At 34.3% G+C, this 20948-nt stretch overlaps 1 protein-coding gene across 1 annotated transcript in view; it reads right to left on the bottom strand.

Moving 5' to 3' along the window:
* The window catches only part of TMTC3 (transmembrane O-mannosyltransferase targeting cadherins 3), a 63255-nt gene that overhangs the window by 25163 nt on the left and 17144 nt on the right, over positions 1–20948 (bottom strand). Inside the window, exons 4-10 of the mRNA XM_043968147.1 lie at positions 14318–14531; positions 10972–11190; positions 8174–8273; positions 5652–5767; positions 5109–5281; positions 2364–2616; positions 959–1107 (exon numbers count right to left, since the gene is read on the bottom strand). Of these exons, the coding sequence (XP_043824082.1) occupies positions 959–1107; positions 2364–2616; positions 5109–5281; positions 5652–5767; positions 8174–8273; positions 10972–11190; positions 14318–14503 (1196 nt within the window). The 5' untranslated portion in view covers positions 14504–14531. The remainder of the gene's footprint in view (positions 1–958; positions 1108–2363; positions 2617–5108; positions 5282–5651; positions 5768–8173; positions 8274–10971; positions 11191–14317; positions 14532–20948) is intronic.

Here is a 20948-nt window from a genome sequence, read left to right as displayed (position 1 = left end):
AGCTATCAGCAGATTTCTAGAGTATTCTAGGAATCTGTTTCTGGCCTTTTTTGTTCAAAGTTTTTATCTATGAGTAAGATGAAAATAGATGGCAAGCTTGTCAAGTCTGAAGATGATACAAATTTGGCAGAAGTTACCATGCTGGACAACAGATTCAGGAACCAAAACTACTCAAAGGATCTCAATAGGCCAGAATGAGGACATTTAATAGAGCTGAATCCTACTTAGGATCAAAACATCCACTGTCCAATTAAAGAATGGGTGACCCTGTACCTAGGCAAGAATTTGGGTAAAAAAGCTGAGTTTTAATAGACTTCAAAGCTCAATATGGCAACAGTGGGCAGGTAATCACAGACCTAGTGGACAAGAGGCCACTAAAAATGTTCAAAGAAGTAGTATCCAGAAATAAAGCCTAAGCAGATACAAAACTAGGAATGTTATGTAGAGGGACTAGGGAGGCTGAAACAGAATAAAGCTTATTCCAATTATTAAACACACAGCTACTTTGTCCAGGAACAACCATGTTTGATTTGAAAGGCAGAATAGTGTAAGGTCTGAACTTTTCAACTTATGACATGTGTCATAGGCAATCATTTACTCTTTTCAGTTTCTTCCTCTGTAAAATGAGGAAGTTGGACTATATGACCTCTAGAACTTTGATTCCCTAGATTTTTGTTCTAAGTCTATATCCTATTATCCATAACATATACCAGTCAATGGTCAGTTCATGTCACAGATTCTATATAAACATTTGGCAAAGGGGATGAAGAACCTCCAAAACTGGTAGAACAAACAACCGAGGGGAATGACACACAAATGTTGATCTTAAAAAATACTATCAAAATAAAACTCAAAACAAGGATGATTCCTCTATGCCATACACCACTTTAAGATACTTGGATGTCTGATTTAGTTCTAGGTCTGATAATCATCAAATTGAACTAAAAATTTAACTTACTTTCTTTTGGATAACTTCCTCCATCCATGAGCTACTAAAATACAGAATCCCATGCTAGGTACATACAACACTCGCTCTGCAACCACAAATCCAACTGGAAAAAAGAGGTTTGATGCAGGAATAAATGGCAATGCCATTAAACATAGTGCCTATAAAGAAAAATACCCAGAGATTTTGGTAAATTGAATTAGATCAATAAAACACTCAAACATATTTCCTTTTTAACTGACTTAAATAACATAGAGACTATAATACTGTAATGATAATGTGGAAGAGCTATATGAAAGCTCCTTTAAGACTAACTGACACAAGAGTAGGGATGTTGCTAGGTCTAAGAAAACTTATGATTGCCTGAAAGGGAAGAGTCAGGCTTCTTACAGTAACAGAATGCACTTGGCCCATTTGAATGTACTTCTAGAACTGTTGCTAATGTTAGACCCTCAAGGCAGATTTTATTGAGGAACAATAAGGCATAGGAGGAATAACTACTAAAAAGCAAAAGTTATAACATAGATGTATATGAGCTTAAATTTAGGGTAATAATGCCAGATTCAATCTGAATTGTAGAACTATTCACAGAGGTCCAATTTGACTGGTTTTCGATGCAACATACATTCGATAGGCTTTTATGAAAACAAAAACTGAGAAAAGCATATATTTCCATCTCTACATTAAAGCATACCAATAAAGGTTCCTTATTAAATCTCAAAACCTTTTAATATTTAACACATTTCTTTGACTCAAGGAATTGATGACTATCAAATATAAATTACAAAAAAAAATTAGAAGAGCAAATTAGCACAGCAAGTTAATAAGACATAATAGTTTTCTATTATATTTCTCAACTGCTTTAAGTAACTACATAGCTATACTAAAACCTTGTACTGTGAAATAGATTTAATCCTTACTCTCTCTGAGGACTTTTGCATCCTCATCTCACTATTCTGTCATTATCTGGAATAGCTAATTGAGTGACTTAAAAGTAGGTCTGGCCTCGGAAGATTTGAGATAAAACTTATTTTGCTCCTTGCTCCAGGATCTATAAAACAGATGGTTTTTATTCAGTCCTGTTAATTCTAAAGGAGCAATAAAATACATAAATAAAACCAAAAGACCTTCAGGAACTTTTGTGAGTGCATAATAATGGGAAAAAAAAAAACAATGAGAACACCTTATGTGGCTTTGTAGGTAAAACAACCCAAACCCAAAAAGTTTAGATGAGAAAAAGTCCTTGCCTTCATGGAACTCAAAAATGTTAAATAATAAAGGGCACTATTAAAAAATATCCTTTTCATGATTCACTGATTTAATGTAGTTTAATAAACAAGGAATAATCATTAAGTGACAGTAAAAATAAGCAATATAAGAAATAAAAAAGGAAACTTAGTAAGAAAGCATTTCTTACCATTAACACAGTCTTTGAAGAATTACCAGGATATCGAACACTGAATACAAATAGTGACCCCAAAAAGCAAAAGAAAACAAATGTGGCAAGATTTCTAATGTCAAAAAAGGACTCTATAAGTGGTATTGTTCCCATAGTCCAATCACAACACAATTCTGAGGGATTAAATAGAAGCCATGCATTTACAGGAAGGAGGTAGTTAAAAGTCAATTGCCTTGTAGGAGTTGGGCTTACAGCAGCTGGATTGTCAAACCTGGAGATGAAGAGAAAAAAAAATAAAGTTTTGAAATTATACTTCTAAAGTGTTCAAAATAATGTATATAAATAAGGATTAAAACAACCATCTTAATCCTAAGTAACAATTTTAAAGTTTATTTTCAAAGTCAATGAGAAATCAGAACTCTATTAGAGAGATTCTTCTTTCAAACTTTTTGGTTACAACAAAAAATGAAAACCTAAAGCTTTTCTTAAATAAAAATTATAAAAATGTACTAATATTAGTAAATACTGTAGTCATGACTTAGAACCAAAGATAAATACTATCCATGATGCTGAAAAGTCACCATCTGGGACACAACTCCTAGGATAATAACAGATGACATCTATATAGTGCTTTTAGGTCTGTCAATGCTTTATGTAATCCTCATTTGATCTGAAATCATCCCTGAAATATTACTATACCCATTTTGCAGATATGGAAATTGAGGCTTAGAGATAAGTGACTTATCTGTGGTCAAATAATAAGATCAGAGACAGTATAAGCACCCAGCTTTTCCTGCCTCCAAGTTCAAAACTTTATCAACTAAACTGTACTGACTTCCATGTAGTTTATATAGTAGAGTTAATTGATTAAACCACAAAGGATAAGGCATTTTTATAATGGTACTCTAAAGTATATTTGCATCACTCCGCTCTAATCTAATTACAATGATATATACTGTTAGCATCTTGCACCACTACCTTCTTTTTACACCGGAACACTGTTATGAGTGAATTGCTTAGAAACTATTTTCACTTGATGAATGGCCATAAAGCTAAAGCTAACCAGACTGAAATGAATTAATTAGCTAAAAGAAAAGCTCTAAGTTTTATAATGTAAAGAGGAAGGTGGCAGGTAAAATCTAGATTTTTTTTTTTACATATTATTTTCTTTGAATTTCTGATTGAAGACTTCAGTGTCTAGTAGGGTTTTTGAAGGGACACAGATCTCTGGAGTGAAAGGGTAATTGCTGTAAACAGCTCAGTACTTCTTTGAAGGTTAGCTCCTTAAACTGTGGGTCACAATACCATATGGGGCTGTGTAACGATGTGGGGGTTGTACTTTTGGGTCTTTTTCCCAAAGAGATCATGGAAAGGGGAGAGGGACCCACATGTACAAAAGTATTTATAGCTGCTCTTTACGTGGTGGCAGGGAATTGGAAGTTGAGGGGATGCCCATCAATTGGGGAATGGCTGGACAAGTTGTGGTATATGAATGTAATGGAATACTATTGTGCTGTAAGAAACGGTGAGCAGGAGGAGTTCAGAGAAACATGGAGGGTCTTGCGTGAGCTGATGATGAGTGAGATGAGCAGAACCAGAAGAACATTGTACACAGTATCATCAACATTGTGTGTTGATCTACTGTGATGGACTATATTCTTCTCACCAATGCAATGGTACAGAAGAGTTCCAGGGAACTCATGATAGAAGAGGATCCCTAAATCCAGGAAAAAAAAAAATAACTGTGGAGTATAGATGCTGAATGAACCATACTATTTCTTTTGTCTTTGATGCTGTTGTTTTTCTATTTTGAGGTTTTTTGTCATTGCTCTGATTTTTCTCTTATAACATGACTAATGCAGAAATATGTTTAATGTTATTATGTATATGTGTGTGTGTGTATATATGTATATGTATGTATATATATATATATGTATATGTATGTGTGTATATATATATATAAATAAATAAAACCTATATCAGATTACCTGCTGTCTAGGCGAGGGGGGAGGGAGGGAGAAAAATCTGAAATTGGAAAGCTTGTATAAACAAAAGTTGAGAACGATTTTTACATGTAACGGGAAAAAAATAAAATACTTTATTACAAAAAAAACCAATATGGGGGTTGCAAAAATATTTGGAACAGTAAAAGATTATGTATACCTATTTTATATACATATATACCTAGGGTCACGGTAAAAATTAGAGATTACAAGTAGAAGAAGTTTAAGAATTCCTGCTCTAAAGCACTTAATCTGTGGAACACGGACACAAACCAAAGAAAGTCCTTATTCTATAGGATGATTTATTGTCAAGAATTCAGAGCTGGGGCAGCTAGGTGGTGCAGTGGATAAAGCACTGGCTCTGGATTCAAGAGGATCTGAGTTCAAATCTGGCCTCAGACACTTAACACTTACTAGCTGTGTGACCCTGGGCAAGTCACTTAACCCTCACTGCCCTACCAAAAAAAAAAAAATCAGAGCTACTGAGGTTTCATAGCATTAGTCAGTTATACAGGAGTCTATTGAACAGAATCATTGCTTATAATGGCAGTTTGTCTAAAGGTATTTCACTTACAGCAAGTCAAATAGCAAAATAAGACTATTCTTAAAAATACCAGCTTTCGTAGCTTAAACAGTCTCAAAATGTTTGTTTAAAATTGAGTGTTTTAAATTCAAGTGTTCCTGAAATATGTATGATCATTTATAGTTGTAATAATCCATCTCAAAACTTTAAATAACAACCTTTTTAGTATGCTCTTACCTGGTAAATACTGGAAGCTGAGACTGAATCACTTGGACTCTGATCACAACAAGCAATAGTGTACTGAACATCAATACAATAAGTTTTAGCAGTATCTGCAGCAGAGAAAAAGGAATACTGCCCTTTCCACGAAGAATCTGCATGGCAGTATTAAATAATAATGGCAACGTATACTGGAAAGGAGAAAAGTGTTTAACAGCTTAGTTCATTAACAAACTTAAAACATTAATACAAATATAAAACACAAGAAATTCACAGAGGTGGTAAGATATGGGCAGAAATTTTTAAATATGAGATGGATTAAGTCTACAAATGTAGTAAGACAAAATAATTAAAGCCAATAATTAAAAAAAAACAATAGAATGAGCCTTCAGTTTTTTTAAAATTGGGTTTAACAATTATATCAATAAATTTTCAGAGTTAGTAAGGAAGAGAGTAATAGTTTCTATTTTAGGCAAAAAAAAGTGTAATGAGATTAAATACTACACAAAAATTTAATTGTTAAACAAAAAGAAGCAGTGCAAAGTTTAGATTTCTACTTACTCCTTGTGCTATAAACACTTCATAAACACAGCATATCCCAACAACAGTGACCCCTTGCTCTTTACACAATGTGGCAACAGCTACTAGAACCACAGTCAATGCAATTGGAGTCCATACTAAAAGGAACAAAAATACTATATGAAATAATCTAACAAAAGCATAAGAATAAATTGGATCTGACTGCTATTTTTGATTAATGAAAAAGGCCCCATTATACTTCTCTAAACCTGACATAGCATACTTCCCCCAAAGCCTTCTTGTTTAAAATGTTTCAATCTTATGAGAACCCTTCACTTTAATTTGAACAGCAATGTTAAATGTTAGATTTCTAATTTAAATTGCAGAGGGACCCTGATACAGTAGAGGGCCTGGCCTACTCAAATACTGCCATGCAAACTGGCCGATCACTTAACCTCTCAGGTCCCTGCAACAATTGTCAGTGAAGAAAATTAGGCTGCAGTAATATTGGTCAGATTTGTTAGCAGAAAGGACCATGTACAGGCCTTGACAAATAAATATGAAAGAGCAGGAAGACATTTCAGAAATCAAAAACCCATTTGTTTTTGACCAAATGATTCTACTACTGGGCACATATCCTAAAGAGGTCAGCAAGACAAAGAAAGTCCAATTCTGATTTGCCAAATATTCATAGTACTTTTTTTTTTTGGTAGTAAAGAAGTGTAACCAAAGTGAGTGTCTGTTGACTAATAAACAACTAAATGAACTGTGGTAAGTCAACACAATGGAATACTATTGCAAAATAAGAAATGACAATTAGAAAATATTCAGAAAACCTTGGGAAGAGACTGAAGGACAAATAGATACAGTGAAATATGCAGAACCAGAAGAACAAACACAATTGCTACTACAGTGACGTAAATGAGAAGATCATTAAAAGTGAATTAAAAAGCTGATAATGCCTCTATAGAACATGGTCTAGCATGACAGAATGTTGCATGATTATATTAGCAATTTGGAGGTAACTTTCTTTGAGACAAGGGAGTATTCTGTCTGGAAGGAGAAGTCAGGGGGGGTATAACGTGGGGAGTATCTCCAGAAATGAAGGATGAAAAACCAAAAAATAAAAAACTTATTAAAACAAAATTTGTTTGCTAGAAGCAATCTTTGGTGAAAAAGACAACCTAGGAATAGGTGCAAGAGAGATGAGAATAGCAAGTTCTATAATGAGACCTACAAGACCTAACAGAAAGGAAGGCATCGAGAAATAGTAGCAAATGTGGTAGAGTGGAGACAAATTGCAAAGGGCACTAAAATCCAAGTATAGGAATCATACTAGCTAAGAAATCTATGTACATAAGCAAAGATCTCTAATGACACAGAAAACACATACTATGTCTACTCCAGCCTATCAAACAATTATTGTACATCAAGACTCTCAGACTGGCTTACTATGAAATCAGACTCATTCACTGTTATATGGGCAGGTCTACCTAGCTCAAATTCTATGTGATTCTGCACAAACTCAGTCAGTATTTTCCAAAACCCCAAAGTACAGCTGTTACACCTGGGGCCTAGTCACGTCCTCACTAGTTGTCTAATTTTGGTTAAATAACTTGACTGTTCTGGGCTTCGGTTTCTTCATCTATAAATGAAATCGTGATCTAAAAGCAGGACTCTGCCACTGAAAAGTCTATAAGCCACTACTTCTATCAATACTCTATTTCAAACATCTGTGATTTCACTGGTATGATTATATAAGCTGGCTTTAGTAGAGAAAGTAAAACCGTAACCACTGTATATGCTTAATCAATTTTCTAGCCTTAAAGTCATTTCCAGCCCTAAAACTGTATGGTTCCTTGCTGATTTTAAACACAAGCCAACCTTTATCATTTGCCCAAACTCAAGGTAGATAGTGATGTAGCTAATTCAGAAGTGTGATAACATCAGAATCTTTGATCTTTACCTTTCCTCACGTTATTCTGTAGCATATATAGTCAAGAAAATCAGTTTATATTCTGCAAGTACAAACCAACTTCTGAAAAGATTTACAGTGTCTTGAACAGGTTGGATTACTATGTAGTAGAAAGCCAGTTTGAAATAAAAAATATGTTGTTAATAAGCCTAAGAAGTGAGCCCAAATTTAATTTATGTTAAATATATGTAGAGAAAAAATAACTTTCAGCTCATTTCAAAAGTATACCCACAGTAGATTTTTAAATGTCAATAAAAACTAGCAACAGAGATGTGTCACTATTACTTCGGTATTGTGGCTAAAGGAAAATAGTAAAGATTAAATTAAGTGCACCAAATAGAGATATTTTAAAATAAAGCTGGGAACGAGACTAAAAGCATTTAAATAGCAGGGCATTTCTATATAGCACAGATTTCTATTATGAGAAAATACATATATTCAGATAAGCTTTCAAAATGAAAAATAGGGCATTCTTCTGTTGCTTTAAGGATAAATCTAAAAGCAGTATGCATGTTAAAGCAATTCTTATATCCTCTTACAAAATATTATTCTTTACTATTCTACAGTTAAAGAAAGTATAGATATTTACCTATGGTATTATTTGGACCTTTAGATTTTGTGTATGACAAAAATGCAGTTAGAAAAAAGATTGATGATAAAAGTTCTGCTCTTCCTACAACACCTGTTACCTAGAACAGAAAGGAAGACAAAACAGAAAACTATTTAATAAGCAATGCCTTGAAACTTTTCAAAAAAACTGGAATGCCATCAATGTTAACATTCTTTGAGTGCCCTCATGTGGTGAGTGCCCATAACTTCTATTTACTCAAATTATTCTTGTCTAAAACATATATGTTAATATTAAACACATCTTTAAGATTTAAGAATCTTAAATTAAAAAATGTTAGTAATAATCCAAACTGAAAAAAAGGATTCTTTCCTTTGGAAGAGAATTAAATTTAGGGTTCCTTTAAACAATGAGCTACTCTAATCCATTCAAGTATGATTTTTTTTAAGTATGATTTTAAAAAATTAAATTAAATTTTAAAAATTTATTATTATTAATTTTTTTGCAGGGCAATGAGGGTTAAGTGACTTGCCCAAGGTCACACAGCTAATAAGTGCCAAGTGTCTGAGGCCAAATTTGAACTCAGGTCCTTCTGAATCCAGGGCTAGTGCTTTATCCACTGCGCCACCTAGCTGCCCCTCAAGTATGATTTTTAGAAAACTATTCACTCAAGTGAGATACAATAGTATAAATTAAGTCTTTATAGTTATTCTAACTATAAAGACAAATGAATCTTACTGCATTAGAGTATCATTTTAACAAATACTACTTCACTTTTCCTGAGGCCATCTTCCCCCAAATCTACTCAAATGATGAGAAATAGGAAGAAAAAACCAAAGGCCTCTCAGCAGTCAAAAGAGACGTTACAAAATGCACCCACTAAAGATTCAATGCGTTGTACATAAGAGGCACTTAATAAATGCCTGTCGAATTGATGAACTATATATATATATATATATATATATATTGCAGAAAACAGGTCCTTCATTTTAGACAAAATTATGCAAGCTTGGTTAATGATAGCTCATGACAGATTTAAAAGAAAACACTAATGCCTTACATTTAGGTAATGCTTTAACATTGATAATATTTTCCTTAAGATAAGCCCGTGAAGTAGAGAGTGTATTGCATTGTATTGTATTTTGTAATATTATATGTGAGATCTGGAAGGGTTAAATGATTTGTCCACAGTCACACAGCTAAATAAATGTAGGAGCCAGGACTTGAACTCTGACTCCAAGTCCAGAACACTATCTTCATAGACAGAATCCAGACTGGTGGAGATGAAAGGGACACCAGAGATCACCTGGTTTAACTGTTTCATTTCACAGATGAGGAAACTAGAATTAAACTGGAGAAACATGAGTTAATCCAATACCACCAGTAAGAACTGTGGTCAGCTGGGGTGCTGTGGAATAGACACAGAACAGTTTGAGTAAGCTTTGCCCCTAGAGAGATTGACTTGAAATCCAACCAGGGGCTCTAGAGGACCACTCTATGGCTTGGGCAGATCTCAGATACTCAGAGAAACATTTTACTGGCTGCTTGTACCTGAGGATCATCAACTATGTTTTTTAGTAACAGAATTGTTTCAATGGACCTCAGGCCCTGATTCATAGTAGCTATGAAATTTGCTCCTGGGATAAAAAATAACTGGCCAAGACTGAATGCTGATTACTGAATGCCAATAAGAAATTAATGAAGTTTCTGTTTTCAAGTCTAGAGGTTTTTAAGTAAAAAATGTTCTGATTAGCAGTTGTTATAATATATTAGCTAATTATTTTTCTCTGGCATTATCTAGATCTAGCATAGTGGCATTCAGTAGTAAAGAGAGTGCTGGGTGTGGAGGGAAGAGGATGGAGACCATCTAGGCTTTTAATACTTATTAGCTGTATAACTCAGGGGCAAAATTGCAAGGAAATCTGTTGGCACCAGAATGGAAATCTGAATTCCTAATGCTGATGGTAAAGAAGCTATTGTGTTGACTATGCAATTGTAAAACATAACTGATCATTTAAAAAATAAATTTAGAAAAAAGTGAGATCTCTATTAATTTTAATTGAATTTGTTATTTTACTACTGATGTGACTATTTTACTTGTACCCCAAGAACATGGGACATAATTGGTGCTTAATCAATGCTTTTCTGATTAAGAATTAAGTTAATAACAAAAATTCCAGGAAAGCTTTTTGAAGATATGAATCAAATTTTAGTCTATTTAAGCAGGCATGCTCTACTTACTATCTACAGTGAAGGAAGTTACAGGATTTGAGGAAGAATTATGCATGTTCACTAGTATCTACTATGTGGCCCCTTCAATACCCAGTTATATAATAGTCTAGAAAACATTAAAAATATTAATCATGACAGTTTTTAGACTGGTCATCCCATTTTCAGAACACACTGATGTTGAACTGAAAAATGATTTTCATTTTTATTGTTAAAAATATTAGGCAAATTAAATTTACCACAATGTGTATATATTATTACGTATTTTATCAACATGCTTTTTATTTTCAGATTTGAATAAATCAAATGAATTAGTGACTGAATTTCAAAGATTTTCTACACATTAAAATGTAGCATGCAAAATTCATTACTTTACCCAGAATTTTTTCTCTGATTATACCAATTTAGAAACTAGCATTTAGTCTCCTTAAGTAAATATGTCAGTCAAAAAAATCTTTCAATTTTTATTTCTTGAAGAAATTTTTATATTATTTTATAAAGGTAAAATGCTACTGGGAATTCATTTTTTGGCTTCAAAGAAAAAAAATCATCAACAAGGATAAAAATAACATATTTTTAGGTTTACCTACCGCTTCTGTGTGTATAGGGTGGACAGCAAACATCAAGGAGGCAATTATACTACTCCTGGAGTCCAGAAATAATTTGCAGACTTTAAGGAAGACCACACTAACCACAGCATGAAAAATCAGATTTAGCAGGTGATAAGATACTGGCTTTAACTCACTATATAAATAGTTTAAACGAAATGTCAAAACTGTTAAAGGACGATAAGATTTGTGACTTCTTTCCTAAAAGAGAAAAAAATATATTTAATTATAGTTTTATTTAGTTATAATTTCAAATTTACATATAGCATGACCACTACATTCAAAAGCACTTTGTACTTACTTTATTCCTTAGCTAAGAGCTAAAGAAGGTAAAAATTATGACGATTTAAAGCAATAATAATCACTAAACAACCAACATTTTTCTTGAAAGTAGAAAATTGAAGTAGAAAGCTATTTAACTTGTTTAATATTCCCTTTTCAAAGTAACTTTTAGAAGCTAAAGTACTTATATTAAAAATATTTTTCAGAATGATGTTGTGGATAAAGGCAGAGAATGGCAACAAAGGAGAACAGCAATTCCTCTTAACGAAATATGGAGAGAAGAAATGTGGGACTAAAATCAGATGAAAATTATGTCAAGCAAATGAATTGTATATATTAGGCACTAAATGTCTGCTGAATGAAAACGCAGGTCAAAGGGAAAGCATAAGGCTTTGTATGCATTATGGATGCATTATATATACATATACATATATATGTATATATGTATATCCCCCCCCACACACACATGTGTGTGTGTACGAACGCAAGAAAGCCAGATAATTTCTGGTTCAATTTCTAAAAGGAGAGAGTGAAGGAAAGAAAGTTAATAGGTAAGAAATAGTGACAAAGAAATAAAGCAGGTGAATAGAAAACAGAGAGGCATACTGACAAATAGTAGTATATTAAATGTATGGTCCAAAGGTAAAGGGCTTGTTGCTCTCCATAGAGCATCTAGATGGAGTATGAAGATGAACACTTTCATAAATGAGTCACTACATGATGCATGCACAAGGATTAATTCAGATGTAATAAGTTTAGTACACTGAGATCAAGTCACTGTAGTTATTGTGAAGCCTATCTAAACTTTTTAAGAAATGTCTACATATAGCAGTTAATTCTTGATTGTAACAAAATGTCTAAGAATTCTTTATTTCAACAAAATTATTAGAAGACAAAATATCTTAAAGCCCTTGCTTTTCAGATGAGTAATAATATATCAAAGTATATTAACACACCCTCTTTCCATTACACTGCATGATCATTGAGCATAGGGATCGTTTAATTCTTTGCATTTTTACCCCTAACACCTAGCACAGTGCTTAACAGTGGATGCTTAATAAATATTTGCCAATTGTTAATGGTCACTGTAAGAAACAGAATTGAATCAACCAAATTTTACATTACGCCAAAGACTAAAAAAAAATTTATGCCCATAGCTGTTAAAATGAAACAAGGCTAGGGGCAGCTAGGTGGCTCAGTGAATAGAGCACCGGCCCTGGATTCAGGAGGACCTGAGTTCAAATCCGGCCTCAGACACTTTACACACTCACTAGCTGTGTGACCCTGGGCAAGTCACTTAACCCCAATTGCCTCACTAAAAAAAAAAAAAAATGAAACAAGGCTAAGATGACTGGCAATAGCATCCTTCTGAAAGCTGAAGAGACAGACATGTTTCCACTTAAGATGACTGCTCAGCAGTTTTCCTGTTAGCAAAAAAAGCATTGGATTTGGGGGTAAAAGAGATGGGTTCAAATTCCAACTCTACTACTTATTGTTCATGTGATATTTCTCTGAAAAAGTCAAAACTCATTCTAGGCCTTCATTCCAGGAATCATTTGTAAAATTAGGGAATTGGACTGGATCATCTGTGAGTCTACTGCCACTGCCACTACTGTATGTAATTCAAGCAATCATCATAGTGGCCTTTTTTATTTCATGGACCTCTTGGCCAGTCTGATGAAATCTAAGGACCCTTTCTCAGAATGCATAAAATAAAATAATACACAAAAGAAAATAATGGAATGACAAAGAAAACAAATTATACTGGAAAAATTATCAAAATGTTTTTAAAACCATGTTGATGGACCCCCATTCTACTGTGATTAAACATTCTATTTGCCTATAAGATTGGGGATAGGAAGTGATAAAAACTTAATTTTGACTTGGAATACAGGGTACAGAGACGTCCAGAAATGTTATTCAAATTGGATCACCTGGTTTGAGATGAGATGGGAAGGAAGTGAGATCATATTAGAAGGAAAATGTTTATGGCAGCTTAGGGGAGTCCAGCACACTGGGAAAAAAAGTGATAAATTTTTATAAAGGTATTATCCACTATTAGGAGGATACCTTGGCCTTGTGGCAGGTTTGAGATAAGTCCATTTATACCTTCTTCTGTCAACTCTTCCCTGATACTATTCCCTAAGTTTCTCATACCACTTGGTATAGAACTCTCCCTTTATACTTATGTTTGCTGAATTGAAACACCTGAGCTTACAACATTAATGCAGCCTTTAATACACATAATTTATACTGATAAATATAAAAGCACACTTTGACTTAACTTATTATCTCTAGAATATTTTGGCAAACTACAAAGGTGCAATTCACATAGAATTCCAAGTTTCGTGTTCCTTAATGGTGATAATTATCATATGAAGTCTTTTTGAGGTAACTTTTTACATATTTAATTTGATCACAGGATGATAGGTTTTCAGTTAATCTCGGAGACCATCTAGATGGATCCCATGACTTAGAAAAACACCTTCTGCGTGGAGAAGCTGGGGCAGAATGGGTAAGTATATCAGTTAATAATTATAGAGCAGAACTAAAGCCCCTTCAAGAAAAGGAGGTAGACTTCTGGTTTCTCTGCCTCCCACTTCTGCTCTCTTTGTTTATTTCAAGCTATCAGGCTGGAGCTCATAAGTAGATTTTCATCATCAGATACGTTCACTTTTCTGGCAAACAAATTGGTATAATGTATGTAAGAAATGAGACTAAAAACATAGGAAGACCAAACATACTTTACTCGATAGTTTTAAGCATAAAGTCAGTAAGGAAATTATAGACACCTCACTCCCACAAATACACTGATTTTCACATACATAAAGCACAAGATGACTTGGTCAAAAACAGAACAATGTTGATTAAAAATAAAAAGGCATCCTAAATGGTTTTATCAATAAATCTCCTATTTCCTGTCAAAAGAATGTACCCACAATTCACTAACATTTATATTTTTAAAAATCTGTAATTTCTGAGATAACTTAAAAGAGGTGAAAAAAACCCAAAAGCACCACTGTGACAAACTTTAGTTATCACTTACCTCAGACATAGGGGTTCCCCAGAAGTCATTGTGAAATAAGTTCTTCAAAGGTGTTGAAGGATGTAAATCTTTATTGTCCAATATTGCTGAAACATCATCAAAAACAAAGCCACAGAAGAGGCTATTCCAATAGCAGGCTATAACCACACTGACTATTAAGGTTATTTCTTTGAGGCTAACAGCCATTGTTTCCACCAGCACTCATGGACTAAAACTGCAAAAGATTTTATGAAGAGACACAATTAAATATACAATACAGCTACATAAATTCAATTAAAAAAAGGTTAATGATACAGTTTTGAAGGAAAAAATATAACATGAATTCCAGTGTTCTCATTATTTATAGATCTATTTAACTATTTTTTGTAGTTCATAACTAAGCTGTAAGTACAAAACTGAGTTAAAGATTTTTATTATAATCACAATTATGATTACTGTTGCTAGGCACATGCCTGTGATTCCTGCTACTGGGGGAGGCTGATGCTGGTGGATCCCTTGAGTTTGGGAGTTCTGAGCTAAAGCATGGGTGAAGCTGATCAGATATCCAAGACCAGTGCCTATGGGGTCAGTCCTTGGGAGTAGAGAGCCATCACACTGTCTAAGATGGTCTGAAATAGACTAGATTGGAAAAAGAGCAAGTTAAAATTTCCATGTCAATCAGTACTGAAATTAAGCCTGTGAGAGGCTACTGGATTTCTAGTCTGAAAGAGAGATTCTCAAAAAAAAACAAAAACAAAAACCTTATCATTTCCTTTAGCAAGATGGTGCTATAAGCAGCAGTGTCAAACTCCTATAGACCTACAGACACATATTGATTTAGAAAAGGACAAATTAATGTTATCTACATTTTACTGCATTTTTATTTCTTTGTTAAACATTTCCCAGTTATGTTTTTAATATGGCTTGGGCAGTGCTTAAGAGTTTTGGCCCTGCTGGTAGGGAGTTTGACACCTCTGGTGTGGAGGATAGAGAGCTGGTCTTCAAGTCAGGAAGTTCTGGATTCAAATACTTTGTCTGATACATGCTCATTCTGGGCTGCTGGGCAACTCATTTAACCTCTTAGTACTTTAAGGCATCTCTCTCAGAAGTAGCAAAGATGTTGACTTGCAGTAGAGGAGGGAATGTCCTCAGCACGGAGCTTCCTACACCAATGAACTCACAGGTTCAGCCCCTATATCCTGTTAATCTTGCTAGCTCTCGCTCCTCTTAGATATTTTCTCTTTTGAAGTACTGGGCCTATGCTCTCAATCATCTTCCCATTTTATTTCTGCTATTTTCTGTGGCATCTGGATTGGCAGATGTATATCAATATTTACATTCATGTGTGAGAAAAATGATCACCTATTACATTAATAACCAATTATTAAAATAAAATTAAGGCAATCCTTTCCTATTTCCTCATTCAGAAACCACCCCCTGTAGGTTATTCAGCTAGCTTCTCAAGGTCACTGCTGACAGAAGAGATTGCCCAAATCCTCGGGTTATATGGTTTTCAGGTGGGATTCCACCCAAATAGAAGACTTTACAAACAGAATCCAGTCTAGGCAAGATCTTGCCCTTAGGAAAGAAGGCCTTATCCTTGGGACCTTCCATGAGAATTTAGGGGGACCCAGCTTATGAAGGGGAAAACCAGCCAGTGTTCTGGGTAGAGATGGATTTTTTTGTCCAGATGGCTGGTGGTGGCTGAGTATCATGATTAGGTCACGTTCTGAGCGGGAGATGAAGACTTTTTGCCCACCTTGTTAATATGTCCAGCACTTCACTGACTGTTAACTAATCAGAGATGATTTCTACTCTCAGGCACACCCCCCTTTTCTAAAGGCTTTTTAAGCATTCAGTGCTCTCCAGGGGGCAGCTTTGGTTTCTGAGACTACCTTATTATTTGTCAGTCATAATTAGTAAAGTGAATACTAACTACCCAGAAATTCTGTTTCTCAGACTTTTCATCTGTCGTGTGTGTGTGTGTGTGTGTGTGTGTGTGTGAGCTTTCTTCTATTCCTTCTATTTTAAAGGTCTTGATCAAAGTTACAAAGTCCAGACAGATTTTTTTCAGCCCTATTTAAGTACACTCTGTTCTTGTTCAAGTCCACCATTTCCATATATGAAGCTATAATCTAAAAGTACAATTTCTGTTCTCAGATACCATTTTAACTTCCTGCTCACTTCCCAAGTTTGCCTCTGTCTGAAGTTTCTATTTTCAGTGGTAGAGATGAAACCACCTTCTACGCCCCAAGGTTTTCAGTTTCTTGTAGAGGAGTTCACAATCCAACATAATATTGTCTGGGTCCCTTCTGGTAGATATCCCTTTGATCCCATGTTAATCAACTGTGGGTAGTGATTGTCAAGTTTCACAGTTTAAACTTATAATTTATGATGGAGAAAATTAAGCCAGGTATAGTCTAACAAGCGATATAGACTTTCAGAGAGTATTGCAAAAAAGGGTTTAGAGAAATGTGAAATCTAACACTAGGGACTAAAATACTACAAACATCAGTCCAGGAAGGATGGGAAGGCCTCAAAAATTACCTTCCAATGATACAAAGAGTAACAATTCAAATAGGGAAGAAATGAAAGAGCTATTTAAAGAATAAAGTGGGTATACAGGAAACCTATAACCAACTTAGATTTTTAATACAAGTAGGTATAGAATATGTAGCAAATAGGTCAGGTAAGAATGCATACAAAAAGGTATCAAAATGTCAGAATCCTAAAGCTCAGAATGAGTTTAAGCTGGTGAGCAAAGTAAACAACAACAACAATTTAAAAAGGTATAAAATAAGGAAAAGTAGACTCAAAGAAGAGAGAGTAGACCACTGATGGGGGAGTCCAAGATGATAAACAAAGAGAGAAGGTGGAGCTATTCAACTAAGACGTTACTTCTGTTCCTTCTGCTAAGATATAATCTTTAGATTTGAAAGAATTAAACAAAAATGACTAAAAAGGAGTTGATTCCCAAGACGAGTAAGGAGACAGCACGGGAACATCAAACTGTCCTTGATGAATTCAAGTCATAAGCTTGGATGAACCACATTCTTATCATGTACTAAAGAACCTGTCATAAAATGACTACTAGACTACCAGTGACCTCTGAAAAATTGTGGTGAACTGGAAAAAGCAAATCTCTCAGTTTTCTAAGACAAAATAGAGAGGGGGAGGTGCAGGAAGGGAAGCCAGTGGTGAGCTTGACTTAGGTTCTTGGTAAATTTAAAGAATATATTATTAAAAGGATGTAAAGTGAACATCAAGAAAATGAAGCAGAGCGCCAGAAAGATTTCATTAAGAGCAAATCTTGCCAGACTAAATCATTATTTTGGATAGGGTTACTTGGTAACTTTGTAATCAGCAGGGAAATACCACAGGTACAATCATACTAATAATTCAGTAAACTATTTGATAAATCTCTAATGTTATTCTTGTGAAAAAAATGTGAGTAGTTGATAGCATAGTTACATGAGTTCTCCATTGGTTAAATGGCCAAACCATGAGAACAGTTATTAACAGTTTAATGTCAACTTGGAAAGTCTCCAGTGAAGTGTGCAAGCTTGTGCTTTTTTAACATTTTTCTCAATATTTTGGATAAAGACATAGATGGCATCAATTTATCAACTTTGTAGCTAGCACACTGGATAACATAATCAGGAAACAAAAGTATCTTCATAAATGAGATTGTCCATGAAATATAATTGTGAAGTTGACTTTTTAAAAAAAAAAAAAATCCAGGGATAAGTTGGTGGAATTGTATAAACACTTCATCTGAAAAAGACCTGTTTTTTTTTTTTAAAGGAATGAAAGCTCAGTATCACAGAAAAAAATCTCAATGAGTCAACAGTTGCATGAAGCAGCATGGAAGTTGACACAATTCTAACCTGCATTAAGGGAGGCTTAGTATTTAAGATTAGGGAGGTGATTCCTCAATGCCCCCCCCACCCCCTTTTGGCATCCTTACTGCTCATTCCCTTATCCCTTCCCATTCCTCATGAAACAAAGGAGAAAAAAGAACAATTCTTGTAAAACAGAAGCATAATTAAGCATAACAAATCTACACAATGGCTATGACCAAAAAGTATGTCTTTTTTTCACCTTAGATATATCACATCTTTATTAGGAAATGGGTAGCATGCTTCATCATAGGTTCCCTGGAGATGTGGGGTTCATCACTACTTTGATCAGAGTTCTTAAATCTTTAAAAATTATTTTTCTTTAAAAAAATATTTTCCTTTACAATGTTGACCTTGTAATAAATGGTTTTACTGGTTCTATTCACTTCACTCTGCATTAGTTCACACTTCCTAGGATACTCTGAAATAGCTTTTCCCATAATTTCTTATGGTACAGTAGTATTCCATCATGTTCATAAAACACAATTTGTTAAGCCACTCTCCAACTGATGGGTTCCCCTCAGTTTACACTTATTTAATTTCACCTTCAAGGTCAGGAGGTTTGTTTTGATTGTGTCTATTTTCTTTTTACTATTTATTATCCTCACTCTTAATCCCATTCTTTTTTCTCCACCAATCCCCCCATGAGTTTGATGTATTCCTAAAGATATGTATGTTTGAACATGAAATGTGAAAAAGTCTAAAGCCTAAGGCAGAGTCATTGCCCTCTAATCCCAGAAAGAGACCAACATTTACACAGAATTCCAAATCAAGAAATAGGATGGAAAAATAAGCAAACAAGAAAAAAGAATGTGGCCATAAAAATCTACTATGGTGACAAGAAAGAGCAAGACAAACTTAGCAGACAATGAAGTTCAAAGGGGGAAAAAGTAAAATGAACACAAGCTAAAAAAAAAAAAATCTTGGAAAAGCTAACTTTTTCCCCCCAAAACCAAATGAGAGTGGTACAGGAAAAATTACATAAAGAAATGAAAGGAAGGAAATTAGGAAAAAAAACAATTAATAGCTTAGTAAAAGAAGCACCAAAAGATGTTGTATAAAACACCACCTTAATAGCCTAACGGCAAATGAGGTACAAAAATTCACTAAAGAAAAGAACTCCTTAAAAAGCAGAATTGGGACAACTAGAAAAAGAGGTACAAGATCTCAATGAAGAAAATAATTCCTTAAAAATGATGATTGGGCAAGTGGAAGCTAAGAATCCATGAAACACTAAGCAACAATAAAACAAAGTCAAAAGGATGAAAAAATATTAGAAAATATGAAATATCTCACTGGAAAAACTGACTGGGAAAATAGATCCAGGTGAGGTAATTTAAGAATTTTTGTCCTACCTGAAAGCTATGATCAAGGAGAGAGCCCAGATATTATATTTCAAGAAATTATCAAGGAAAACTGTTCTCATATCTTAATAAGAGAGTAAAATTCATATTGAAACAATCCACTAAACACCAGCTGAAAAAGATCCCCCACAATGAAAATTCCCAAGAATATTATAGCCAAATTCCAGAGCTCTCAGGTCAAAGAGAAAATAAGCATATAGAAAGAAACCATTCAAATAATGTAAAGCCACACAGTCAAGATGACATAAGATTTAGGAGCTACCAAATTAAAGGAGTGGAGGGCTTGAAATAGTCTTCTATAAGGTAACAAGAGCTGAGATTACAACCAAGCATAACCTAGTCAGCAAAATTGAGTATAATGTGTGAGGGGTAAAAGTGGATATTTAATGAAACAGAGGACATTCAAGTATTCCTGATAAAAAGACCAGAGCAGAACAGAAAATACGACTTTCAAATATGTCTCAAGGGAAGAATAAAAAGGTATTCATGAAATCAGAAGGGATTAAGTTAAACTGTTTACCTTTCTGGGAAGATGATACATGTATCTTCTAAGAACTTTATCATTATATGGGCAGTTAGAAGGATTCTATACAGAGAGTGGGGTAGTCAGCTGATTATGTTGGGATAATGTGAAACAAAATAGATAAATGAGAAAGAGGGATAGCCTGGGAGAAGGGGGAAAGGAGAGGAAGAACAGGGGGAAATGTCTCACATAAAAGGGGAAAAGTTAAATAAATTACAAGAGGAAATAGACAATAGACTAGTGGGGCACCTTGACTTTCCCCTCTCAGAGCTAGATAAGTCTAACCATAAAAAAAAAATCAATAAAAAAGTAGTTAAGGAGATGAATAGAATTTTAGAAAAGTTAGATATGACAGACTTCTGGAGAAAACTGAATGGACATAGAAAAGAATAGGGTGCAGCTAGGTGGTACAGTGGATAAAGCACTGGCCCTGGATTCAGGAGGACCTGAGTACAAATCCATCCTCAGACACTTGAAACTGTGTGAGATCCTGGGTAAGTCACTTAACCCTCATTGCCCAGCAAAAAAAAAAAAAAAGAAGAAGAAAAAAAAGAATATACCCTTTTCTCAGTTGCACATGGCACCTTCACAAAAACTGACCTTGTATTAGGGTATAAAAACCTCATCAAAAATGCAGAAAAAGAGAAATATTAAAAGCAACCTTCTTTGTCCATAATGCAATAAATATTATAATCAACAAAGAGCCACAGAAGCATAGACTAAAAAGTAATTGGGATCTAAACAACCTGATCCTAAAGAAAGAGTCAAACAAGAAATCATAGAAACAATCAATAATTTCATTGACAGTGATTAGACAACATTCCAAAATTTGTGGGATATAGCCAAAGCATATATAGGGGATTATT

This window comes from Dromiciops gliroides, chromosome 5, assembly GCF_019393635.1.
Source record: "Dromiciops gliroides isolate mDroGli1 chromosome 5, mDroGli1.pri, whole genome shotgun sequence".
Classification (NCBI taxonomy): Eukaryota; Metazoa; Chordata; class Mammalia; order Microbiotheria; family Microbiotheriidae; genus Dromiciops; species Dromiciops gliroides.
The sequence above is the reverse complement of the archived record's forward strand: the minus strand, read 5'-3'. Positions and strand labels throughout refer to the sequence as shown.